At 44.7% G+C, this 27,934-nt stretch overlaps 1 protein-coding gene across 1 annotated transcript; it reads right to left on the reverse strand.

Moving 5' to 3' along the window:
* Positions 1-611: 611 nt before the first annotated feature.
* LOC147448522 (uncharacterized) lies at positions 612-27,869 on the reverse strand. Its single transcript, XM_086521092.1, has 13 exons — positions 27,733-27,869; positions 27,517-27,572; positions 27,256-27,380; positions 27,085-27,157; positions 25,434-25,491; positions 25,191-25,330; positions 25,013-25,112; positions 2,292-2,363; positions 2,049-2,156; positions 1,618-1,967; positions 1,453-1,534; positions 1,193-1,369; positions 612-1,111 (listed from the first exon to the last, which is right to left on the reverse strand). Exons 2-13 carry the CDS (start codon positions 27,564-27,566, stop codon positions 1,106-1,108), a joined length of 1,341 nt encoding a protein of 446 aa, XP_086377218.1. The 5' UTR covers positions 27,567-27,572; positions 27,733-27,869; the 3' UTR covers positions 612-1,105.
* Between the last annotated feature and the right edge of the window lie 65 nt (positions 27,870-27,934).

Below are 27,934 nucleotides of genomic sequence, written 5' to 3' on the forward strand. Positions count from 1 at the left end.
CACAATGTGGTCTCTCCATTGATCACCACAATTCTCAAGCATCAAGAATCACTTATCAACCCCATACATACTACATCACATGTAACTTTGGTCCCATAGGTTATATTTGACCTCCGTGGACGATAAAAGAATCGCTCTCTCTCTCTCTCTCTCTCTCTAACATTGATAATGCTCTTTAGGGACCAATGCAAGCATTTAAACAACACCCGATGCCAAGCATTCTCAACACTGATGTTCTATGTTAGCTTTTATGTTTTATTTTACGCTCTTCAAGGACCAATTCAGACATCCTTAGACAGCACCTGATGCCAAACATCCTCAGCACTGATGTTTATATCAGCTTTATCTTTTATTTTCCTTCATTTTATCTTGTACCCAGACATTTGTATTAGATCCACCAAGATTGTATCAGTTTGGTCTCAAAGGTCATTTTGGCCTTTTGAGGTCATTTAATAGAACATTTCATCTCAGCATGAGCATGTTGACGGCGGAAATGCATGTACGCACACCAAACTAAAAAGACACCGATCTAGAGCGGCGACTGCTTATGAGCAGCTTTGGCACCATCAATTCGCTGATTGCAATGGTTGTGAGCAACAGTGATTCATTGATTACAATGGCTGCACCTTGAATATATTCAAGAACGTGGCATGAAATTACACACCCAAAAAAAATCCTTACAGGCCAGGCTTGTGCTGGATGTGGTATATCAAGCTACATATCAAACTTTACAATTAGAGGAATCAACCCTTCATAGAATGATCAGGTCCTACTATTCTGTTTGGAGCCTCAACTAGCTGGTTCTAAATGGCTACACAATTCAGCGTCATTGAAATCTGGAGTTTTAAGTAGACGTTTTCATCCTTGAGATTCTCATTCAGCGAGAATCCACAACTTCACTTCTGGTTTCAAGACATGGTTGAAGAGAGCCTCCTGATTGGACGAGGCTTTCCATTACGTGCTGCTGATGCCAAAATTTAACGACCTATCACCCACATCCTTGGCCCCTGGGTAACACTGAAGAATCAGGTAGAGACGTCTGTTCAGCCCTCATTGATCGACACAGACGAGAAGTTTGTAGCTGGAACAATATTAGGTACCAGCATCAGGACTGCAAAAATGTATCACAAGCAAAAGGTCACTCCCATAAACTTTAAAAGTGACATGGTGCAAAATAAGGATTAATCCTTACCATAGGATTGTGCTGAGCTCCTTGAAAATTCCCAGAACGATCAAAAGCAGCTGTACCTCTTGAACCTGACAGCCTACCCTTGCCATGATAGAAGCTAGCTGCCTCATTACTAAAATCTGCCCAGGCCTCTCGTTGCCTGCCCATATATCCACCCATACCAAAGGCGCCCATTGCAGCCTGAACAGAAAAATAGCAACAGCTTCTGTGAGAAAACTACAAAAAAGGCATTTTTAGCATGCTCCTACCAAGCTTGCAACTACCTGTTGCTGTAGCAACAATAGTTGGAAACTCGGATCCATCATTCTACACCCTGGAAAACCCCACACTGCTTGCAAACACTCACTGAGAAAGAAAATGACACAGGTGAATGAGTCATCACAAATCAGATTGTTGGACTCTCCTGAGAGACGACGCACACTCAATACCTCTTGGTCGCTCTGAACAGTTCAATGTAGCGGGAGCCCATGTTTTGCTTGTGCCGTTCCATTGCCCTTTGTGCCTCATCCACACTCATGAACTCTACAAAAGCTTCTCCAGTCGGACGATCTGCAGCTCCAGTTACAATAAGAATCCCATTCGGAGCAATCTCGTATCCTTCAAAAAACTTGACAATATCGTTTTTCTCCGCATTAAATGGAAGACCTCTCATCTTTACGCACACATTTTCAGAAGTGTCTTTCATCGTTCCATCTAAAATGCTACTAAGCCCCATTCCTGCAGCACAGTTCATTAGTCCCAAACCAGGCAGTCCAATCGCACCCATCATTCCTGGTATCTGATCAAAAAGACTAGAGTGTAGTTACAAACAGGCTCACAAAAAACCTTCAGTGAGAATCCCTGTAGGCTTAAACTTCACCTGTCCATGACTGGAATATCCCCCCATACGTGAAGAAAGACCATACATCTGCTGCTTCACAACCGACACCATCTCACCTTTAGTGCTTCGGAAAAGCTCCACATAGCGCTGACAAGAAGGTCTAGAATCAAAACCACAACTATTGTAGAAACGAACTTTACCAAATCATTCTACAGCATGGTGAATCAAAGATATAAACTTGCCATTAAAATTATTTTCCTGAGGGTAAACAAATGGTCTTACAGATCCCATTGGTTCTCGGTGTAGTTTCATCGCCTGTGAAGCCGTTTCTTCATTAATGAATTCCACAAATGCCTACAACAAGAAAAGATCCAACAACATGAGCAATTTTCAACGTGACACCTCTATCACAAGCATTCCAGTCAAACTAAATACGCACAATAAGAACAATTATTCGCATCTATCGTAAACGATATATTAAGCCCAGTTCTTTGCCTTATTGCTCTCAAGTGCTACTTGTACAAAAGGGTCTTCATGAATGTGCACTGATTGTCGTGTGATCATAAAGATTACAATAAAGAACCAGTTCCCCATTCCAGGTATCAATGACACCTTGGATAGACTTTAAAGACCCCATTGCTATAGTTAAAGTGGCCATCATTAGATTCACATCAAATCAGAAGACGTTCAAAAACTGCTTTCTGAACAACCTTTGGTCGATACGAATTCCTACTCCATGCCCTTTGGGGATTGACAAAACGCACTTGGTAATGTGAACAGAATGATCCCCTTACAGTCCTCAACTCCCACCAAAAAACAGAAGGACTTGTGGTGCTGGCACCACGTGAGCATTGGCCAAGCCAAGGTAGTGAGAACTGCACGTGAACTGTTCAGTATATGTCTCGCCTCTCAAGTAAGGATCATGGCCTCAGCAAAGAATATGAATAAATACCAGGCCAGCAGGCATCCCTTACAAACAGAGCGAGAGAGATGAAGCCATCAACCAATATGACCTCTGATAGTGACAGCGCTAGAAGTGGATCAATATAGAGCCGCAGCACCTGCAATCCACTGCTCTAGAAAGCCCATCCTCTGCCTCTAAGAAATATATACTTATATGAATCCACGATAAACCCCAATCCACCCTTCTCAAAGTCGAGAAGAATAATAGCCAGTCAACAGCCTCAAAAAAGATGAAATCGGCTTCAACAGTGAGGTTAGCCTGAAAGATTGACCTGACTCAGGCGCCCACTCAACAGCCTCATATAACATGGTCTAGGATGCATCAGTCCTAAACAAAACCTGAAACCGGCCTGTTCAATCCAAAAAGGGCGGTAGACTTTACTTTAAACCTTGATTTAGCTTTCACCCATTATTAGTCGTCTATTTTACCTGCGCTATAGTGACACAAGAGAGGGGAATGGGATACAGATGCTAGAATGCACCTGTATGAGAAAACCGACACCAGATTGGCCCCTAACTTAGGCGCCCCTTTCGGTATTTCTTTATTGTTTAAAAGAGGGAATATATGATGTGGTTCTTTCCAAGCTGCCCCGCACAACCTTGGCTGAATTTTGACTGTTCTGACTTGATTTCGGCAACATAACTGTACTAGAACCCTTCACAGTCAGTATTCCCACGCATTGGCCGACTTTCCCGACGCATACGGGCACTTTGCAAAACCTGGCGAGAATCTGCAGCACGCTGAATTCTCTGTTTTCAGCCCTGAAAATGCGCCAGATCACCTGTACAGCGGTCCCCTTGCGTCCCCGAACCTCCTGGGGGTATTAGGGTCCGTTTAGGGCCAAAACCCTAAACCTGCAAAAATACACAGCAGGCTGTAATTTACTGTTTCGGGCTCTGTTTCGCGTGCCGGTCGCATCCTTAGCAAGTCCTCGAGCTCCCGCACCTGTAGGGCTACTTGCCCTTTGAATCGGACGAGATTTCTGGCGTGAAACCTCTCCGAATTCACCTGTACCTGCGGGGGGATTAGCCGCTAGCTAATCCAGTACCTGTGCAAGAGGCTCTTGCCTCAGCAATCGCGCATGAACCCACACAACTGTACATTGGTCAAATGAAAAGCCCACTAGAGGGGCATAACATACTGCCAAAGGGGAGAGAGAGAGAGGGCAGTGCGTAGCGTGCAGGGCATCACTCCTGGCACCGCACTGTGCATAAGAGGGAAAGCAAGCACTCCATAGCTCTTAACCTGTGACAAAAACTGAAAATGAGGCTCTCCCCCTCCTAAATTCAGCGCCACTTCTTGTTGCATGAGGCAAGTGCACCAGAAGGTGCCACTTGGCACATTTATAAGCATTTTCCCGTTTCGGGGTTGCCGCCTAAAAATCTCCCAGCCGGTTGCCCAGTTGACTTCATGGCAGAGTAAGAAAATGTTCCCCTTGTCATTCCGGAGGTAATGACGTCAACACATTTTCAGGTCCCAAAATAGCAGTTCCCTAAATTTTAGGAGATGCTGCCATTGTATCTTTCTAGGTCATCCGACCCTCTTTGTACACTGCGGCCACACCCAGAATTGAAATGTAGCCTCTGTAGCAAAGGATTCCACTTTGGCTAGTCAATGACCCCACTTTGGCTAACCATAGTCTTTGTCCAACCTTAGTGCTCTCTTGCCCTCAGGCCTGGACTCCCTCTGGACAGTTCCACACTAGCTATGCAATGCAGGGCAGTTAGATTTTCTGAGGGGTGTTTCCAAAAAGTGAAAGTAAATAGATAATAAGAAAGAAATCAACAAAAAGGATAGATAGTAGTCACACGCTCTTGACATACCCCCCTCTTGAAATCTCAAACGTCCTCGTTTGCATCTATGTCGTTCATGCTCCTAGTCAACACTGATGTATTCAACACCTGTTGACACATGTACGACACATACATGCTCATTGTCAACCCTGGTGTATTCAACACCTCGTCGACTCATGTATTGCCTGCGTGTGAACCCTGTCCCAATGACATAGTGGTAGCTTCGCACTGTGCCATTGCTTTGAGTCACTAACTTTCCAATGACAAAATGGTAGCTGCACATTTTGCCACTGTCTTATAGTACACGTTGGATCCCGTAACACTTTCGAGCATACCCAAACCGACAGTTTAAGAATGCAGTTACACATGTACTCTTCAATAGAAGCAATCACTGTATCCTTGAAAAACTGACAAGAAATACTCACTTCTATAGCACTAACCAAACTTTTGGACATTCCATAAGAGCAATTGCCAAACTGACAATCTGTACAGCTCTAACATTCATGTAACAAGTATTTCATTTGAGCTCACTTTAAATACCATGTACATCATTTGTTTCAGAAGCCATTGTCACACTGACAATCCATGTAGCTTTGAAACTCAAGGGGTCAAGGTAGGTTGCAAATCGAAGGCTTCCAGGTAAAGTGATAACACAGTTGGTGACTCTGCAAGTTCACCTTCTTCCATCCACTTAGCATCCATTGGTGGATAGTTTCTGAACTTTACCAAGTAACGCCTAGCAACCTTGCCTTTCACTTTCCTTTCTTTGTGTGCCAAAATCTGTTCAGGGACCAAGATCTCGTCAAGTTCCTCGACTTCCGGCTGATCTTCAGCTGGCATATCTTCTGGCACATCACCCACATAGGGTCTGAGAAGACTCACATGAAACGCATTGTGAATCTTCCAACTGTCAGGCAATTTCAGCCTATACGCAACATCACTGATTATGTCGCACACTTGAAAAGGCCCATAGTAACGCATGCTGAGCTTTGGAAACAGTCTTTCCTTGCCCTTCATCTTCTTTAACCTTGCCTTTTCAAAGCGTAAAAGCACCCAATCACCAAGTGAATATACCACTTCACGACGGTGACGATCAGCTGCTTTCTTTTGCTTTGCCTGAGTCGTTTCTAAGGCCACTTTGACCTTCTTGTACATTTCATCCATGTCCTGAACATACTTATCTGCTTCAAATATCTTGTCCTTTGTATGCAGTATGGGAGGAACTTTCTTGCCACCTTCAACTATCTCAAAGGGTGCCTTGCCAATTGATGAATGCACTGTATTATTGTATGCATACTCCACCAATGGCAAATACTGGTCCCACTTTCCTTTATGCTCTGACACATAACACTTTAGCAGATCTAGGACAGTAGAATTTGCCTCTTCTAACTGCCCATCTGTTTGAGGATGAAATGACGAAGAGAATTTGAGCGTGGTGCCCATATTCTCAAACAAGCCTCTCCAGAACAAACTTGTCATGCGTGGATCACGGTCGCTAACAATCGACTGTGGCATGCCATGATACTTGAAAATATTGCTCATAAACAAGCGTGCCATCTGATCTGGCTTTATCTTCTTCCTGACAGGAATAAAATGAGTCTGTTTGCTAAATCTGCAAATAATGGTCCAAATACCATCGTTTCCTGTCTGCGTTCTCGGAAGATCAAAGATAAAATCCATAGCAATATTTTCCCATGGTTTATCTGGAATAGGTAGTGGTTACAATAACCGTGGTGTCTTTTGCCTGTCAAACTTGACCTTTTGGCATATTAGGTATTCTCGCACAAAGGCATCCACATCCCTTCTCAATGTAGGCCAATAGAAGAATGTCTCAACCGCTTTAACTGTAGCATCGATACCACGATGCCCTGCATATGGTGGGACATGACTCTCTTCCATGACTTTGCGTCGCAATGGCTTTGTGACACACAATCTGCCATGCATCATCATGAACCCATCTTTGAGAAGATAGTGTTCATGACGTTGTCCATCCATTAGCTACTCGAAGACCCTTGCAAAATCTTCATCATTTGCATACTGTTCTCTCATATCATCTAGTTCATGATGATAAGGAATCGACACAGCTGAAATTTGTGGCTTCCTTGACAAGGCATCAGCCACAACGTTCTTCTTGCCTTCCACATGCACGATCTGAAAATGGAACATGGACAAGATATTTGCCCATCGCATATGCTTCTCAGATAACTTTGTCTGTGTCAAGAAGTATCGCAAGGTCTGATGGTCCGTTTGGACAACGAAATCTGCACCTAGCAGGTAGTGTTTCCAACTTAAGAGCGCATGAATCACAACCAGTAACTCTTTCCCATAGACCTGCATGGTCATCTCTGGCCCTTGCAAAATTCTGCTCTCATAGGCTACTACCCTGCCATCTTGCATTAGCACTGCACCAATGCTACTACCGCAGGCATCACACTGGACCACAAATGACTTCCTAAGATCTGGCAACACAATGACTGGATCTGAAGTCATCTTTTCCTTTAAGAGATTAAAAGCTGAAATCTCTTTTTGTGTCCATCTAAAGGTGACTGCCTTCTTTTGAAGAGCATGTAAAGGTGAAGCAATCTCAGCGAAATTTCGGATAAACCTTCTGTAATAGGAGCATAGTCCCAAAAAGCTTCGGACATCATGCACCGTCTTCAAATTTGGCCATGACTTGATCGCTTCAACTTTTGCAAGATCCATTCTGACACCATCCTTTGAGACAATGTGTCCCAGAAAGTGAATCTCTTCCAGAAAAAACTCACTTTTCTTTGCATTGATGAGCAACCTATGACTGCGTAGCTCTTTGAACACAATGGCCAAGTGATGCCTATGCTCCTCTTCATTCTTTGAGTAGACTATCATGTCATCAAAGAATGTACCAACAAACTGCTGGTGTGGACGGAAAATTCTGTCCATCATCCTATTGAACATAGCAGGAGCATTTGTGAGACCAAAGGGCATCACTAAAAATTCGTAAAGGCCAAACGTCGTTCTAAAAGCAGTCTTGTGCACATCCTCTGATCTAATGCGGATCTGATGGTACCCACTCTTTAGATCTATCCTGCTAAACATAGCTGCTCCTTCTAATTTGTCCATAATATCATCAATTCTAGGTATAGGGAACCTATTCTTGATGGTATTCTTGTTCAGTGCACGGTAGTCTATGCACATACGCCATGAGCCTTCCTTTTTCTGCACCAACAACACTGGAGAACAGAATGGAGATGAACTCGGCTGAATCAGCCCCTTTTCTAACAGCTCCTGTACTTGGCCCATTATCTCTTTCTGCTGAGCCGCACTAACCCTGTACGGAGGCTTATTTGGTGGGCTACTGCCTGGCACCAAATCTATCGCATGGTCCTCGGGTCTCTCTGGCGGTAATTGAGACGGTAATGAATCGGAAAAACAGTCACTGTACTGTTGTAAAAACATTGACCTTCCTTTATCTAGCATAGATAAATTTGATTCATCACAATCTGACACTTCACGTGCAAAAACCAAGTACGCAGAAAGATGCTTTTTCATTACAGAAGTAATAGCAGAAGCTGCTACAGTAGGAATAGACTCCCCTTTAAGCTTTACATCCAGAATGTGAGTCTTTCCCCTGCTCTGTACAGTGATCTTTTTGTTGTAGGCATCCATGATTCCCTGTACACGAAACAACCGAGGAATACCTAACAACACATCACATCCGTCCAATGGCATGATGTAAAATTCTTCAGCATCTACATAGGACTGGATATGTAGACGCAACTTTCCAATGATGGGTGTCACAACCTCTGTATGGCCAGGACATGCCAAACCTGCCTCTGTTGTATACCCCATCTCTTCAGGTCTGATTCCCAACTTTGAAGCCAATTCTGGGGAAATGAAGTTGGCTTTGGCACCTAGATCAAAGAAGATAAGCACTGTTTGATCCCTGACCTTTCCCCATGCTCTGCAAAGCTCACTTGCATCTGAATTTGGCTTGTCGCCCACCATATCTGGCACTAGACCAGCCATGGGCTTCTTTCCTTTCTTGTCCTCCTTGTCTTCAGAATCAGCTGGCCTTTTCTTTGTAGGACAATTGTAAGCAATGTGGCCAGGCTGCTCACAAATAAAGCATTTGTTCTCTGTCCTCAAGACCTTCTTTTGCTCTTCTGACTTGCGAGGAAAACGTCTTTTCCATTTCTTTGCTGGTCCTTTTTCTGATTCAGCCGTAGCTTTGTCTTTCCCTGCGTTGGCTGACTCCTGAGTCCCTTTAGGAGCCTCATTGGGAACATGCTTCTTGGCTGAATTTTTCTTGCCTGATCCTGCCTTGACGCCAGTGTTAAATTCACAATCTTCTCCCTTGAGCAAACCATTGCCAGTGTTTGCTACCTCGATGAGCTGCGTCAAAGTAGTGACTTTTGTCTTCGTACAGTACTTTCTCAATCCTTTAGGTAGGCCACAACAGTATTTTTCAATCTGTTCTATCAATGGCACAAACCTATAGGAAGTTACTGGAAGTAGAGCTTTCCAAAACTTCCGATTGTAATCATCCAGATTTCTGCAAGTGGCAACATTTAGCTGGTGCCATTCTGTCATGACATCTGCTTCAAAGTCATCAGATAACCATGCTGCTGCAAAAATCTGCTTGAAGTAAATCCATGTGGACGGAGCTTGCCCTTGAAGCAATAAAGTTGTCCACCATTGTCCCGCATTCCCTGTCAAGAAAGTGGTTGCCTTGCGGACCTTTGAAGCCTCTGTAAAGTTTCCCCCTGCATAGGCCTTGTCAAACTGCTGGAGGAATGAGAGAGCCTTCTTCCTGTCATCAAACCCTGTAAAGGTCGTGAATGACACACCTTTGCCACCTTCTTTGTACGGAGTTGGCCTCTCCAGCGGCGTTAGATTGTCATATGGAAGTGACTGAAACATGGGAACACTATTAGGGTTCAGCTGTGTTCCTTGGCCGCTATTAACTTGACCTGGAAATGCCATATTTGGCTACTGATTTGTAATTCCAGCCATACCAAAATTTGCCTGTGGCATCCCAAATTGGCCATGAGTGCTCTGAAACCCTGGTAGCATACCCGTGACACCATACATGGGGTTAGGCATCATCGTTTGAGCACCCCCAAACACTGTTCCTGGCGTGTAAAACTGATTTCCAGGTGCATGACCAACCATGCTCTGGAATACGGATCCACCTCCAAAATAGCCAGGGTGTACTGAAGGTGGTGGGAAGACCTGTTGCATAGCCTGTAGGTTGCTTCCCTGCCCATTAGAACCAGCTATAGGCTGCTGAAAGGTGGCGGGCTGAACTGGTACAGCTTGAAAGACTGGCATCTCAGCCACCTGTTCTTGCACTTTAGGCATAGGTTGTGGAGACTGCATGTTCTCCGTCAAGTGTACAGGTGTTTCCATTGACTGTGCGGTATGAATCACCTGTGCTCGAGCCTTAACAGGCTTTTGAATATGATCCAGTGACCCAACTTGCTGAGACGGAACAGGAGGTTGCAGAAAGGCTAAAAACCTCGGGTTCTGCATTACTTGTGTGAACATAGCCACAGCAGTAGCCAACTAGGTCCTGAATATATCGTCATCTGTCTGTGGTGGTCTTGAGGAATCACCCACTTCATGTGTCTGTTGACCCTGTGAAGAGGAAACCTCTTTAGTCACATCATCTGGTCTGTCAGCCATAATTGCAATTCCCTGTGTCTGGTCTATGATCCCCTGTGTCTTCAAGCCCAAAACTGACCAAGGCTCACTTCTATGGGAAAAAGTGATTTAGTCCCGTCGATGGAACCATGAAACCGGCCTGTTCAATCCAAAAAGGGCGGTAGACTTTACTTTAAACCTTGATTTAGCTTTCACCCATTATTAGTCGTCTATTTTACCTGCGCTATAGTGACACAAGAGAGGGGAATGGGATACAGATGCTAGAATGCACCTGTATGAGAAAACCGACACCAGATTGGCCCCTAACTTAGGCGCCCCTTTCGGTATTTCTTTATTGTTTAAAAGAGGGAATATACGCTGTGGTTCTTTCCAAGCTGCCCCGCACAACCTTGGCTGAATTTTGACTGTTCTGGCTTGATTTCGGCAACATAACTGTACTAGAACCCTTCACAGTCAGTATTCCCACGCATTGGCCGACTTTCCCGACGCATACGGGCACTTTGCAAAACCTGGCGAGAATCTGCAGCACGCTGAATTCTCTGTTTCCAGCCCTGAAAATACGCCAGATCACCTGTACAGCGGTCCCCTTGCGTCCCCGAACCTCCTGGGGGTATTAGGGTCCATTTAGGCCAAAACCCTAAACCTGCAAAAATACACAGCAAGCTGTAATTTACTGTTTCGGGCTCCGTTTCGCGTGCCGGTCGCATCCTTAGCAAGTCCTCGAGCTCCCGCACCTGTAGGGCTACTTGCCTTTTGAATCGGACGAGATTTCTGGCGTGAAACCTCTCCGAATTCACCTATACCTGAGGGGGGATTAGCCGCTAGCTAATCCAGTACCTGTGCAAGAGGCTCTTGCCTCAGCAATCGCGCATGAACCCACACAACTGTACATTGGTCAAATGAAAAGCCCACTAGAGGGGCATAACATACTGCCAAAGGGGAGAGAGAGGGCAGTGCGTAGCGTGCAGGGCATCACTCCTAGCACCGCACTGTGCATAAGAGGGAAAGCAAGCACTCCATAGCTCTTAACCTGAGACAAAAACTGAAAATGAGGCTCTCCCCCTCCTAAATTCAGCGCCACTTCTTGTTGCATGAGGCAAGTGCACCAGAAGGTGCCACTTGGCACATTTATAAGCATTTTCCCGTTTCGGGGTTGCCGCCTAAAAATCTCCCAGCCGGTTGCCCAGTTGACTTCACGGCAGAGTAAGAAAATGTTCCCCTTGTCATTCCGGAGGTAATGACGTCAACACATTTTCAGGTCCCAAAATAGCAGTTCCCTAAATTTTAGGAGATGCTGCCATTGTATCTTTCTAGGTCATCCGACCCTCTTTGTACACTGCGGCCACACCCAGAATTGAAATGTAGCCTCTGTAGCAAAGGATTCCACTTTGGCTAGTCAATGACCCCACTTTGGCTAACCATAGTCTTTGTCCAACCTTAGTGCTCTCTTGCCCTCAGGCCTGGACTCCCTCTGGACAGTTCCACACTAGCTATGCAATGCAGGGCAGTTAGATTTTCTGAGGGGTGTTTCCAAAAAGTGAAAGTAAATAGATAATAAGAAAGAAATCAACAAAAAGGATAGATAGTAGTCACACGCTGGTGACAAAACCAGTCTGAGAAGCATGAGTAATATCTCACACGAAATGATGTAATCGTGCACTGATGATCATTCGAGCCCATATGGCCTCCATTGTCATACGTAGGAGGAATTTCCGCCCTTTGGTATAAGAGATATCACCTGGAAGACACAGTGGGAAGCATTGTCACTAGTTGTAACATGGCAAGCATTGTTAAAGTTCAGGCCTGGGTTTTGGCTCTGTTCCATGGCTATTAGGCTCCTCCACGGTGGGAGTATTTTTCCCATCCTTGCCGGTATTTTTCCCTGGGCATCTGCTACATCTCCACCCTATTTTCCCTACTTCCCCCATTTTATGCCTGGTGATGATGGCTGGCTGGCTGGCCGACCTGACCCTTCTTGGGTATATAGGTGAGGGTAGGAGCGCTTGGGGAGAGCATTGTGTGCAAGCTTTGGGGGAGCACAGGGTGCCCCCTAGGAGGCGCAGTGGGCACAGGGTGAATGAAACCCTAGCGTTTTACCCATGCAGCCCAGCGTTTTTCTTTCCCAGCCACAGGGCAGCACTCAGCCCTAGCATTTTTGGTGGGCAACAGTAGCAATGCTTGGAGATCATCTCTACGGTGCAGTACCATCTCAGGGCAGCCTATAAATGGCCCTTGCAACCATGCAGTGGCAGGTTTCCTCGACCGACATCTAGATCCACATCTAGATCTAGCAAGGAGGAGATGCACCAGATCTATGCTCTCAGAGCATGTTGGAGGTCATGCCCATGTGGAGACCGTATCAGTGGTCTCAAGCTGCAACAGAAGGCAAGCTTTCACGCGCGCACACTCATCACACCTGAAAGCAAGCCTTGAGAGGACAACAAGCAGCACACATACACAAACTCTAAAGGCATGCTTCCACACATACACATACGCACACACATGCATTCTCACGCACGCCGAGAAACAAGCCAATAGAGGGACACACAGACCAAAAGCAGAAAGCATAAACCACCACAAAAGAAAACAAAACAAGAACCAAAGAGAAAAGACCAAACCCGAGACTAGAGCATCGACGAACGAGCAGGATTAACATAGAGAGAAACGCCCGAACAAGTATCAGGGAGTCTGTAGCACCACTTGGGGCAGCTGGTGGGGGAGCAAAGCTGCAAAGGCAACCTTCTCCGGGTAGAAACATTTGTCTGAACGGGCTTCCTGTCGAGGAAGATGTCACAAATCGCTGACGTATCAAGCCTACTTGCAGATCTCGGCCGAGGTACCTAGACCCAGAAGCAGCATAAGAAGTTTTACCAACTTGCAAAGTCTTGCCGAGTGGCCTATTTTGAAAGAGGAGTTCCCACCAACTTATGGGACCTCGTCCGATGGTGGCCCAAGTGAAGTGACTAAAGGCAAATCAGAACCCCCACACACACACAGATGTCAATGTGCAAGCAACGGATGATGACGTGGCAAACCTATATGGAATTCTACATATTGCGCTGACAGTGCCACGAAGCAGCATGTACGGACTTTCGCGTTTTACACTGCTGTTGATGACGTGGCAGGTGTACGGATTTCTGCGTTTTCAATTGTTCCACGCTTTTGGGACCATATGCTTTTCGAACTTGAAGATTTTCATGTAAATTGCTTTGAGCCCAAGGGCCTTTGAATATGACCCATGGGCTCTCACTCTGGCAATCTACACGCAGGGGATGCAGAGCAGAGCCATGGGAGTTGTACCATGTCAATGCAATATAAAGGAGTATCGAAAAGGGCGCCAAGGTTGGGGCCAGTGCTCTCTCGGGTTGGAACTCCGCCACTCCCCATCCCATGAGTCGTACATCTCTTTCAGTTCATTTGTTATTTGAAGTGCTTAAAGTTGTTCAACTTGGTCTTTTCCGTTGGCAAGTGATGCCTGTTCCAATTACAGAGGATGGGGCAATAGCCTAGAAATCGGGCTTGAAGATGGAGAAGCTGAGGGAGAGGCCACGAAGCAAAGAAAAGCATAGGCCAACGGCAGGGCAGCAGTAGCCAGCAGGGGCAGCGCTGTCGGTTAAAAAGCTCGCGAAGCTGTGATCTACGAAGACGGAGGGGAAACCAGCCAGCAAGGAAAAGAGGGGAGCATGGTCATGGAAAAGGGGCGCAAGTTGCATGGAGTTGGTTTCGATGGCTGAGCAGGGCGTGAGGAGGGCAGGGATAGATGGCGGGGTAGGGGCAGATGATCACAGGGCTGCGAGGGAGCTGTCCGCACAAGGGAAGCCTGCCGCGAGGAGCAGCCTGAGCCAGTGCAAGTGGGAGACTTCCGTGATGTGCAGCCATCGCAAGGGGTAGCCTTCGTGAGGAGAAGCCTGCCGCGAGTAGCACGAGCCATCTCTCTCTCTCTCTCTCTCTCTCTCTCTCTCTCTCTCTCTCTCTCTCTCTCTCTCTCCAAGGTGAGCTTCTTCAAGTCAAAAGTGGGCGACTTGAAGAAGGGGAATTTCAGCCTTCCATGATGGAGGAGCTAAACACAATGAAAGAACAAGTTCGGGTCATCAAGGAGGAGGAGGAAAAGAAGTCATTTTGGGTCGAGGTCATCACCAAGACACAAAAGAAAGTGGCCGAGGAATGGATCGAGGTCGCCAAGAAAAGGAAAGGTAAAGAGGCTTCTTCTACACCTGCCATCATTAACATGACCCTCGAAGAAGAGCAAAGAAGGCGGCAACGTGCCTTACAAGTGAGGGTCACCGGCCTCAAGGATGTCAATAATGTTGAAAAAGAGATCACAAGCCTCACGTCCATGATGGGAATGGAGGAGGAATAGAGAAGCCTCTACACACAAAGGTATGGAGGGTGGGCAAGAGGAGTGAAGGCACGGAAGAGTCATCAAAGCAAACAGCACTCATACTACGTTTCCCCTCCTTGGTGGAGGAGGAGTTCTTGAAGAAGAGGCCAACCCTCAAGAAGACAGGTATTTTTCTCAATGATAATCTCACCCTCTTGCAACTAGCTCACATGAGAGAGGTGATGCCAGAGAATACATCAACAAGGGAGAAGGGAAAGACTGCCTTCTACAGAGATGGTCGGATGGTGATTGTAGAGCGACGCTTTACATGACGGTGTGAGACATATGGGACCATACTAAAGACGGCAGCCTAGGATTGTAATGGATCTTATAGGTTGGATGTGGGCACTCAGATTTCGGGCACTTTGACCAAATGTCATGGAACTAGCTAAAAAAGGAAAACTTACAAAAGAGATTCTACATGAAGCAGGTGACTGCATACGTCTAGAAATAGGGTGGAGTGATCCAATGGACTCAATGTCTGTGCATGCCTACATCACAAACTGCCAAAACCATGAAGCCATTGTAGAGGAAAAGCGAAGGCATGAAAATGGTGATTGTCCTTCAAAAAGAGCTGCAAGAAGTGGAGGAAGGAATGATGCAACACCTCCACGAGCACCGCCAAAACAAGAGACACCTTCACCAGAAGTGACCATGGAGGAGTCTACAATAGGGAAGAAAGAGCCAACGAAAGGTAAGCCAAAGGGACCAGCTTACAAACTACAATCTGACATTGAGCTTGCTACAAACTTGAAGAAAGTGCTAGAGGAGAGGATTTTGAATAGCAAAGTTGAGTTTACTTTCGGAGAGGTGCTTGGCATGAGTTCCATGAAGAAATTATCGACGTCATCAAGAGAAAGAGACAGACACTTGGAGAGGTTATTCGTCCACAAGCTGAAGGTGATACTGTGAAGACACAAGGAGTACAAGTTCAAGCTAAAGAAGGTGATGAAGCTATTGTAGGATGCCACAATCTTCTTGGATGGTAAGACAAGTAAAATTTGATGATGATGGGGAAGAAGCTCAAGGCCTTCCTAGGAGCCACTATTCTAGAAGCCACTGGGCGCAAGCTACACAGAGACATTGTTCAAGGTAGGTGATCTTGAAGAACCATTTGTTGCCTTAATTGACCATGGAACTAAAATAAATATAATGTCAAAAAGTCTCTACAACAAATGTAAATGGTGTCACGTGACACATCCAACCCTGTGTGTCCGTGGACAAGCTGCAGCATGATCAAGGTTCAGTCAGTCCAGTCAGTCTAGATTAGAAGTGATCTGGCACTTTTTATGAGTCTATCGTAGACCGTGCATGCCCAGTCACTTAGTGTAGATGCATATCCTCTGGTTGCACACAACATAATCATCAGTATTCCCATCAGAATCCATTAGAATCAGTTAGGGGATTTTTCCAGTGCATTTAGCATATTTTTCCTATTTTTGACATTTTTCACTTATTAATTTCAGTGACTTCCCAACAAAAGTAGGTAGGGCAATTTGCGTAAGAAAATATATAAGCAAACCAAAGCTAGCACTCTTGGGCAAATGAGCAAGGAGCACAACACGCCTTTGGCAGCAGGTACTCCCTCTCTCTCAGCAAGAACCCCTCAAGCACCCCATCAACCCTAGCGTTCTTGATCATCGCCAGCCCCCCCATCTTGCTTGGCGTTTTCAGCCATTGCTTGACCGCGGTAGCCTTTGCATCTAGCATTTCCTGTCACCAGCAGAACCACCAGATTAGCAGCAGTTCCCTTAGCGTTTTCAGCCGTAGCGACAACAGTCAAAACAGCGTTTTTGCAGCAGTCAACACAGCGTTTTTGCAGCAGGTAAAACAGCGTTTTTCAAGCCCTAACATCCCTGCAGATACTCAGCGTTTTTCAGCCCGAAAACAGCAGACCAAATCAGCGTTTTCAGCCCTCAAAAACAGCAGCCAAATCAGCGTTTTCAGCAGCCTGAATCAGCCCCAGATTTTCAACAGATAGCGTTTGTGGACCGCAGTTAGAAGGTTGCAGATTTCAGCCCTTAGGTCGTCGTCGCCGTCCCCGTTGTCGTCATCGACACAGTCCCAAGTTGCATCAGTTTCCATGCATCATCATTGTACCACTTTGTGCAATCAATAGTAGACCACTCTCGCCGACGAGAGTGGGGCCTTCGGAGGAGGGTTTTACAACGTCTCTGGTGTCGTATCTCTCTTCTCTCTCTATCTCTCAGTCTCATACACTTTCACGCACAATGTCCATTCACTTTGTTTGTGATCATAGCATTCTCTCATTAAGAACGGAAGGCTCTCCCTTTCATAAGAACAAAAGGAACCTTGAGCACAGTTCGGAGCACTCATCTTGAGCAAAGCGCAAACATTCATTCCGCTGCACCTAACATTGGTATCAGAGCTTTGGCTGTGTTCTGTATCACTCAAGGAAAGAGCCACAAGAATCACAAGAATTTTATTCTTTTTTTGCTTGTTGCGGTCGCACGAACCCAAGTTCGCTTGGGCGTGTCGATTCCTAATCCTGTTTTTGAAGAGTGACAGGAAACCCAAGAAAGAGGGAGCTTGTCCAACCTCCCCTTGTGTCTCTTTTCACTCATTGAGAGCGGACCGTGCACTTAACGGCCGGCCAATCGACGTGAGGCGGGAAAAGGCAACCTTGGTGTGAGCGCAAGGCCGCCAAGGGGTGCGCCCACGGAAAAGAGCAAAACTCAAGTGAAGAGAAGATCCTTCTCAAACACAGATTGCAAGCGAAAGAAAACCTCAAGACCCTCAAGAACCCCAAGAACCCAAGTTCCTCGTGAACTTAAGAACCCAAGACCACAAGAACCCACGACTTCAGAATGGTCATCACTCGAAGCGGAATGGATACTTCGCTTAGACGTGATGAGCATGAGAGAGGCGAAGAAGAATTTTTCCCACTAGGAGGTTTTTCCGACCCTCCCCCTTCCCCATCTACATCAAGGATTGCCCTAACTCCTATGGAGGCTGTAGACCAGATGTTTATGGAAAGGAAGTTAGAACGCGAAGCAAGAAATGCAGAAAGAATGGCAGAAATGGAGCGCAGACACGCAGAAAGAAAAGCAGAAATGGATCGCAGGCATGCAAAAGACAAAGCAGAAAGAAAGGCAAGACAAGAACAGCGCGAGCGACACATGCAAGAGTTCTTGCGACTCTTTTCTCAAGTGCCGGCACAGATACAAGAGATTCAGGAGACGGAGACTCTCTCAGTCTCTTTTTCTCCCTAGCATGACACACAAGATTTGCATGATTATGATAAGCATGATGAGTTGAATGACAATGACAAGCATGATGATTTGCATGATCAAGATGTGATTTCTCACGAGCATGATGATTTGCATGATCAAGATGTGATGTCTCACAAGCATGAGGAGTTGCATGAAGATAATGTGATTGTTCACAAGGATGATGTGTTAGTGGATGCTTTTTCTAGCGAAGCTAACCTCGTTGTAGATTCGATCAATCACGAAAAAGCGATCTTGGCTTTCGAGTCGAGGTTCACAGATCCACCACAAGAAGATTCGATAGATCCCGAAGAAGCGATCTTGGCTCTCGAGCCTAGGTCCAACGAACCTCACAGGAAGTATTATGTGTTCGCATGATTGATACGCACGCATTGTTCGAATGTTCCATTCGTGATTGTTTCCTATATTTTAGTCAGCATCGTTATGTGATCCCTTTTTCTAGGCATGACATATTGTATGTTGAGCACGTTTCTCTCATGGATGAGCACGAATGTATGCAGATTTTTCATGAAAAGCTGAAAAGTATGTATGTAAGGAAGTCACATTCCATGTCTCTTCCTTGGCATGACACAGTTTTCGAAAGAGCACATGAAAGTATGAGCACCAAGCGTCGGCATTTCCATTGTGTTTTGCCACAGTTGATTGCTCTCGATCATAAGAGAAAAATTCGATCTCATTGTTTGTATGTGTTTGATGAAAGGGTTGTCACTCCGTCTCTATGTTCATCTACATTGCATACACAGTCTTTAGCGAAGACAATATTTTTTCCACTCACTTTACATGGAATGGGTATGTTCATGGTTTTGTGTTAGAAATGGTTTCAGGATTTTTAGCCATGGAGATTCTTGAAGAAGAAAGAAGCATGACTCTAGACGAAGTTGAAGCATTGAAGGAGCCACAGAAGACTTTGTGTCGCTTTTGGCGCGGCCCAGAGAAGCAAGCGTTGCAGACCTTTATGAAGTTCAAGTACCGCACGATCCACACATCAGAGTGGGCCGGCGAAGAGTCCCTTCCAGGATTCCGGATGCTATTGGTGGTCTCCCTCGACGCCATACAGTTCGGTACCAGTACCTCACTTTGAAAAGGAGAGGATGTCACGTCACACATCAACCCTATGTGTCCCTGGACAAGCTACAGCATGATCAGTTCAGTCAGTCCAGTCGGTCTAGATTAGAAGTGATCTGGCACTTTTTATGAGTCTATTCGTAGACCATGCATGCCCAGTCACTTAGTGTAGATGCATATCCTCTGGTTGCACACAACATGATCATCAGTATTCCCATCAGAATCCATTAGAATCAGTTAGGGGATTTTTCCAATGCATTTAGCCTATTTTCCCTATTTTTGACATTTTTCACTTATTAATTTAAGTGACTTCCCAACAAAAGTAGGTAAGGCAATTTGGGTAAGAAAATATATAAGCAAACCAAAGCTAGCACTCTTGGGCAGATGAGCAAGGAGCACAACAAGCCTTTGGCAACAGCTACTCCCTCTCTCTCAGCAAGAACCCCATAAGCCCTAGCGTTTTTTATCATCGCCAACCTCCCCATCTTGCTTGGCGTTTTCAGCCATTGCTTGACCGCGGTAGCCTTTGCATCTACCATTTCCTGTCGTCGCCAGCAGAACCACCAGATCAGCAACAGTTCCCTTAGCGTTTTCAGCCCTAGCGACCACAGTCAAAACAGCGTTTTTGCAGCAGTCAACACAGCGCAGCGTTTTTGCAGCAGGTAAAACAGCGTTTTTCAAGCCCTAACATCCCTGCAGATACTCAGCGTTTTTCAGCCCGAAAACAGCATACCAAATCAGCGTTTTCAGCCCTCAAAAACAGCAGCCAAATCAGCGTTTTCAGCAGCCCGAATCAGCCCCAGATTTTCAACAGATAGCGTTTGTGGACCGCAGTTAGAAGGTTGCAGATTTCAGCCCTTAGGTCGTCGTCGCCGTCCCCGTCGTCGTCACCGACACAATCCCAAGTTGCATCAGTTTCCATGCATCATCATTGTACCACTTTGTGCAATCAATAGTAGACCACTCTCGCCGACGAGAGTGGGGCCTTCGGAGGAGGGTTTTACAACGTCTCTGGTGTCGTATCTCTCTTCTCTCTCTATCTCTCAGTCTCATACACTTGCACGCACAGTCTCCATTCACTTTGTTTGTGATCATAGCATTCTCTCATTAAGAACGAAAGGCTCTCCCTTTCATAAGAACAAAAGGAACCTTGAGCACAGTTCGGACCACTCATCTTGAGCAAAGCGCAAACATTCATTCCGCTGCACCTTACAAATGGCCAATGGACACAGAACATGGTTGGATGGTCAAAGTGGCAAACAATTCATGAGGTGAATTGTATGCAGCATGCCCAAGTGTAATAGTGACAATAGGTGATGTAAAGGTTGAACAAAATTTCTTTCTAGAGGACATGTCTCCCTATCATCTTATCCTTGGGCAGCCCTACATTGTGGGAGTTCAAATGGAAACAAAAGGTAATAGTTTAGCTTATGCCAGGATACGAAGAAAAGTTGGTAAACCTACTGTTCAATTTCTCGCAGTTTGTGTAAACCATGAAAAAAATTGTGACAATCTCAAAGATATCCTCTACAAAAGGTGAGTAAAGAGTTTCATGATCATAAGGAAATGATGGGTTTTGGCAAAGTACCATTGTAAAGCGGGATTGCAATGGTACAGAAAGAAAAAGGTCTCGTCTGATCCAAAAATGGGTGAAACTTTTTCTACGGGCTCCTTGGTAACAAGCAATGAATCAGTATGTTTTACAAAACTTGAAGATTTGAAGAGATGTGAGAAGCAATATGTACATAATGTACAACTAGGCATCAAAGAGAGTGGGTTACTAGAGCCTACTGAAAATATTTTGGGTTTGTGTGAGCAAGTTTCTTTTGTAGATACTATGGGTAAGCTTGATGCTATAATAAAATCTAGTTTGCATCTTGAGAATGAAGTTGTGAAGGTTGCTCTATGGAAATGTATCAAGTCATAGAAACCTTTAAAGAAAACCAAATTTTCAAACAAACACTTGGCCCAGAGGTCCATGTTGAAACTACATACAAGATTGTAGCAAAGAAGGTGCAATCAATAGCTTTACCCTTACCACCCAACAACAGGGAAAAGATTGAGCCGACTTCTTTGCAATCAAGTTTGAAAAATCCTAAAAAGATTGGACACACCTTCGAAGACAAAGGAGTCTTTTCAAGAGTTGTTGATAGGTTGCGACGAGTTTCTAACATAGGAGGAGACAAAGTGCTTCAAAGAAATGCTTTCAAAGCATGGTAAGGCTTATGCATTTGAGCCACATGAGATAGGATGTGTTGATCCTTCTATTGTAGCTCCTATGGTAATTTTTACAATACCTTGAAAACTACGGCCTATTCCGTTTCCAAAGGCTCATATACCAAAGTTAGTAGAGCTATTGAATGAAAAGATAAAAATGGGGATTTTGGAGCCTTCTTGTGCTCCATACTCAAATAGGTGGTTCTCGGTTCCAAAGAAGAATGGTGCTCTCATCCAAGATATGCAAATGTAGGCACAGGTCTGATTGTGGATGCGTTTGCAAAGACATTTGCAGGGAGGGCAATCTACTCGATGGGGGACCTCTACTCAAGATATGATCAATTTCAGCTTGCAATTGAAGTAGAGACTGGACAACCATGAGGACACTTTAGGTTTGGTAAGAATGTAAACCTTGCCGCAGGGAGCAACCAACTTAGTTGCACATATGATGAATGGAATGAATAAGGTCTTACGTGACTTTATTCCTCAAATCACAATGCCTTTAATTGATGATTTGCCTATCAAAGGATGTGAAGAAGGTGAGAAAGATGAAGCTTTGGATCTCAGGGGGTGCCGCAGGTTTGTGGCAAATCACATAAATGATTGTGATAAAATTTTGTCTAGGTTTGAGGAAGTGAATCTTACTTTGTCAAGGAAAAAGTCAATGTTTGGTGTCAATAAAGTGCTAATTGTGGGACACGTGTGAGAGTGAGCAACGGAAAGAGTGTGAGCCCCGCGCGCCGAAAACACTGGAGAGAGATAGATAGCTAGATAGATAGTTCTATTATCGTCCTGGGAGGTCAAATATGACCTATGGGACCAAATGAACATGTCACGTGGTGTGAGTGGAGTTCATAAGTGACTCTCCATGCTCAAAAATGGCTGAAATGAGCCTCGCAATAGAGAGTCCACATCGTGGTTGGGAGAGGAAGGTATGTAGGGAGAGATCATGGCTGAATATATGGGGAAAAGAGGACCTAATGTGGTCAAAAGCTGAGAGAGAGAGAGAGAGAGAGAGAGAGAAAACACAAGTGCTCTGCAAATGATGCTCTCAATACACAATTTGAATGACTACAAGATCCTAAGCATTCTATTTATAGAATCTTAGGTTAGGTAGGGCAAAATGTGTAACTAGTGCAAAAAACATAAAAGCCCAAAAATGGCTAAAAATGCGTGCACCAATCCAAGCTCAGAAAATGACTGGTCAAACACGTGCTAAAAGTGTTCGCCCATGCAATCATGCCATACAGAGCAAAAGCAAAGACACATTATATATGTCAGTGCACTGTATTACGAGTTACGGGGTCACTTCCACTATCTATTCAAAGAAGGCTTCGGACTCTTCTCGAGTCATGAGCTATCAGGACTAGAGATGTGTTGGCCTATATCTACTTGAGTTACACAAACACAGAGATAGATTATTGAGGAGATCTGGAGAGGGATAATCCCAGAGACAGATTACTGATTTCTTCACACCAAACACTGGACAGATAGAGGAGCAGCCACCACTACAAAGCTCAGCTCATACTCACACCCGCAGTACTCTCATTGACCGAGCATTGGAACTAGGGAGATCGAGACACCCACGATTGTAAAGAGAAGCTTCACAGCATCAACGGAGACAACAGAGGATTCGAGCCATACTATCTCGACATCCAAAGTACAGATGCGCATGGATCCATCACCCATTGTATCTTTCTCTTGTATTGGGCACCGATTATACCAGTGATCACACATACCCCACACAATTCGAGCTAATAGCACTTCTAGCTTCATCTTAGTATTTCTTTTTTTATACTCAAATACAGTACCAGGTTCACAAGTTTGTAACGGATTGGTCTCATAGGTCATTTTGGCCTTTTAAAGACGTTAATATATCATTTCATTTCATCTCTCTCTCTCTCTCTCTCTCTCTCTCTCTCTCTCTCTCTCTCTCTCTCTCTCTCTCTCTCTCTCTCTCTCTCTCTCTCTCTCTCTCTCTCTCTCTCTCTCTCTCTCTCTCTCTCTCTCTCTCTCTCTCTCTCTTTTTTTTGGAAAAATCAGGGCTGTATATTACGGAGTACAATATAATCCCCAACGGATGCCAAAATAGCCTATCACGTGGGGTGTACAAGCTGAATGTAAGGGTGAGAGCCACTAAAGTGACAACTCGACTAGAACAATCTCATGATGGTCTGTGTGATGAGTGGAGGAGAAACCACCGAGGAGGTGCATAATGCCATGTAATCTGTCCACCTGTAAGTGTGAAGAAGAGTGGAGATCGGGCCCAACGCCGAAGGAAGTCAAATCGACGAGCCTCGACTGCTCTAGATGTACCTGAGGAAGAATCCCATTGCCAAATGAAGGTGTGAATGATGTCCAGCCAAATGGCAGCACCAAAACCCTAATTCTGCGGAACCCTAACAGCCGACAAACCCTAACTGCTCCAAAACCCTAATTGCTCCTAAACCATAATAGCGCGCTTCCTTCTACCACCTGCAAGAGAAAGAGAGAAGAGAGAGAAAGAGAGAGTACATCCTTCGTTTCGGGTCTTGCTTTTCCAGTTTGCCAGTCTCGCCCATTCTTCATGGCGGCTTTGCCGGTCTCGAGTGCTACACACGGCGCTCCATCACCACTTGCCTGTCGCGTGGACTGTACTGGCGACCTGTTGACACGCATTGACTCCAAAATACAACACTTGGCACAGCATGCCTTAGTTGGTAGGATGATTGGACAGTCTCCACCTCGATCTTCTATACGTGATTGGTGTCAGACTGCATTGGACACTACTCAGGGAAGGGTCTCGGAGCTTACATTCCTTGGCAGAGGCATCTTCATGGTACGTCTTTCAGATCCCGCCACTGCCTCGGCTCTCCTGGCTCGCTCTCCGATACTCTTTGATCGCAGGATGATATACTTGACGAGGTGGTATCTAGAGTTTACTACTGAGGAGTTTGACAGTAGACACCTTATTCCCAGATTCCCTCTGACGCTCTCCTTCCCGGATATGCCTCTCCATTTTATTGATGAGCATCTCCTTCAGATGATTGCTGCTCATTTTGGCACAGTAGTTCCAGGCTCCTGCATCTTCTCATCTGGTCCACCTCGCATTCAGGTCCTCGTGTTTGGGGATACTTCATTACCAGATACAGTTACTGTGGCTGTGCGCGATCGAGACTACTCTTGCCGAATGGTGGTCACTGGCCGCCCAGGACAGTGCTTACGTTGTCACGAGATGGGACACTTGGCACGAGATTGCCCCACTCAGCCACGTCATCGGCGACATCAACAGTCGGTTCCTGGCACTCATGCTCAGCCACGTGGTCAGCGTCCACAGCCGATTCCTCCTCCTACTACTCGAGCACCTCAGCAGCCTACGGGTGCTCCCCGAGCTTCAACCCTCCATGTTCCTCCCTCTGCTTCAGCTCCTACTGAGACTGCATGGCAGACAGTGGGTCGTAATCATTCCTTCCGTCCTCGTCAGCAACCCACACCGCATGCTGCCCCCAGTGTTAACTCTCCTGCTCCCTCTCAAGTTTCGGCCACTCCCTTACCTCCTGCTTGTCCTCGCCATTCTTCTTCTTCAGCCTCTCTCTCTCTCTCTCTCTCTCTCTCTCTCTCTCTCTCTCTCTCTCTCTCTCTCTCTCTCTCTCTCTCTATATATATATATATATATATATATATATATGAGGAACCATCAGCCAGCTCACCTCACCAGTAGGTCGACCATCTCCATGAGAGCATAGAAAAATTCCATCAGGGACAATCTGCATGCCTTGAAAAAACACACTAATGTCGGCCAGAGTGCAACTGCATAAAAGCGCTACAAATTATTAATTGCAAACAACAAAATTAGTTAAGTCAAACTTGAAAAAACATTTTCCCCACCTGTATGGCAAGCCTCTCATGCGCAAAACACCTGCATATCCCATATCAGTTGTTCCTGTGGTGCCTGATAACCCTGTGTTAGCGTTGCTGGCACTCTCATTGGCATTAGAGCTTCCTCTCCCAACCATTTTCAATGCAGCCTTATTGATGAAATTCAAAACAGTGTAAACAACAGTGATCAACCAGTACCTTCATCTAAACTCTTTTACATATGCAAGAATCAGTATTAATCATGTAGATAACCTGCATATCAGATGGATGTCCCTTAAAGACCTCTATGTAACGACTACCCATGTGTTGCCTGCACACAATGGCACTGTAAATGATAATATGCTTTATTAAGTACATAGATTTTTAAAAAAAACTGCAAGCAGTACTTGTACTGTAAATGTACCTTCATAAGTTCAGAATAGTCTGAACTCACGAATTATAAGAGGGACTAAAGCACTCATAAAACTATAAAAGCAAGGAACACAAGAAAAGAAAAGAGAAAACAAAAACAAACAAGCAAACAAACTTAACCACTTTGTTTGCTACGAAACAAAACTAGATAAAACAAAACATTATTAACTTAAAAAAGTTTTTAGAAAAGGCATGCGTAAAATAAGTTGACGCAACTTACTTGGCTTAAAATAAGTACTCAACTTTTAAGCAAAAAAGGATAAGACATCTTAAAAACTTAATCCTAGAAATCAAACTTCACACAACAACTTCTAAAGGAACACATTCTTAAGTCCTAGGTAAGCTAAATATGAAATCGAAAAAAAAATACTACTATAAACCTACGAAGAGCAAAGATCCAAACTTGACAATATGTGACCTCAACTTCGCTGCTTGTCCAAACAGGAAGAACAAGATTATCACCTTTACTTGTACTGTAAATGACCAGACGACAAAGTCATGCTATTTTTATGTTCTTTTTATAAACATGGTTTATCCATAGTGCATTGCACTATCAATAAGCTAGTTCATAAATTCTTTACAATCCCAAAGTGTGAAACACTCAACCACTTTTCGCTAACGGAACTCAACAGCTGCATTCATTTACTTCATCTACATTCTCAAGCTGCAACTAACACAGACTAACTGTTTGCTAATGTGTAGCTTAACAGCTACGTTGTCAATGCTTACCCCCTGTTCAATGACATGGATTTTAACATCTGTATTCTTCTATAATGTCAATACTGTTTTGAATTGCTAAAATATTTGCAAGCAGTGCTTGTACTGTAAATGACCAGACGACAAAGTCGTGCTATTTTTATGTTCTTTTTATGAACATGGTTTATCCATAGTGCATTGCACTATCAATAAGCTAGCTCATAAATTCTTTACAATCCCGAAGTGTGCAATACTCAACCACTTTTCGCTAACAAGGAACTCAACAGCTGCATTCTTTTACATTCTCAAACTGTAACTAACACGGAATGTCTGTTCGCTAATGTGTAGCTTAACAGCTACGTTGTCAACACTTACCCCCTGTTCAATGACATGGATTTTAGCAGCTGTACTCTCCTATAATGTTAATACTGTTTTGAATTGCTAAAATATTTGCAAGCAGTTCTTGTACTGTAAATGAGCAGACAACAAAGTCATGCTATTTTCATGTTCTTTTTATGAACATGGTTTATCCATAGTGCATTGCACTAACAATAAGATAGTTCATAAATTCTTTGCAATCCCAAAGTGTGCAATACTCAACCACTTTTACTAACAAGGAACTCAACAGCTGCATTCTTTTACTTCATCTACATTCTCAAACTGCAACTAACACGGAATGACTGTTCGCTGATGTGTAGCTTAGCAGCTACATTGTCAACACTTACCCCCTGTTCAATGACATGGATTTTAACAGCTGTATTCTCCTATAATGTCAATACTGTTTTGTATTGCTCACCTGTTTCGATCAAGCGCCTTATCAGCAATCTCTACAGATGCAAATTGCACATAGGCTTGACCAGATGAGCGACCTGCGTGTCAATCATTACCAATGATAAAAAAACATTCTAGTTTGAATGTTGATTTTGCTAGTAAATTCAGAAACTGATGTCCCTTAGGGGACAAGTACCTTGAAAGTTTACACAAATGACAATTCCATCAGGACCCAATTCCAAGCCCTTGAAAAATTCCTCAACATCTGACTCTGTTGCACTAAAAGGAAGTCCCCGCAACCTAACCACGTTACTGTGGTTTCTGCAGGTAATTTACAACGCAAGTATGTTTAAGAGAAACTACTTTTTACAAGAGAAATAAATATGATGTCAGGCCAAAGGCAGAAGACATGCATAGACGTGAGAAGTGCATTCCCACACCACAACAACACACTCACAATTCCTCCTCGAGAGCACTTGCTCCCACCAGCCCTCCAGTGCCCACCATTTCTGTCTGGAGACAGAGACAGTGAAAGAGAAATGAACCTACTACACGTATAAGGTATTCATATGAGGCCATCAACCCCTTTATAAAACTATAAAAAACAAACATGGGCGCGCGCGCATATACAAGACCTTTACATAGTTCAGCAGGAACTGCGATATGTACAAACCTGAGATGAGAACCTCCCGAAGCATTCGAGGAGGTTGGTTATCTGCTTGCCTTCTTGCCACTTGGTTTGACAGGGTTCCCTTGCCCTTCTCTCTCACGCACACGCTCGCGCTCGCGCTCTCCCTCTCTCTCACACACAGTAAGGGAAAATTACCAAAATGACTTAACATTTTAAGAAATTCTAAAAATACCCCTCAAATTTC

The sequence above is a fragment of the Adiantum capillus-veneris genome, chromosome 10 (assembly GCF_014529385.1).
Source record: "Adiantum capillus-veneris isolate H3 chromosome 10, ASM1452938v2, whole genome shotgun sequence".
Lineage (NCBI taxonomy): Eukaryota > Viridiplantae > Streptophyta > Polypodiopsida > Polypodiales > Pteridaceae > Adiantum > Adiantum capillus-veneris.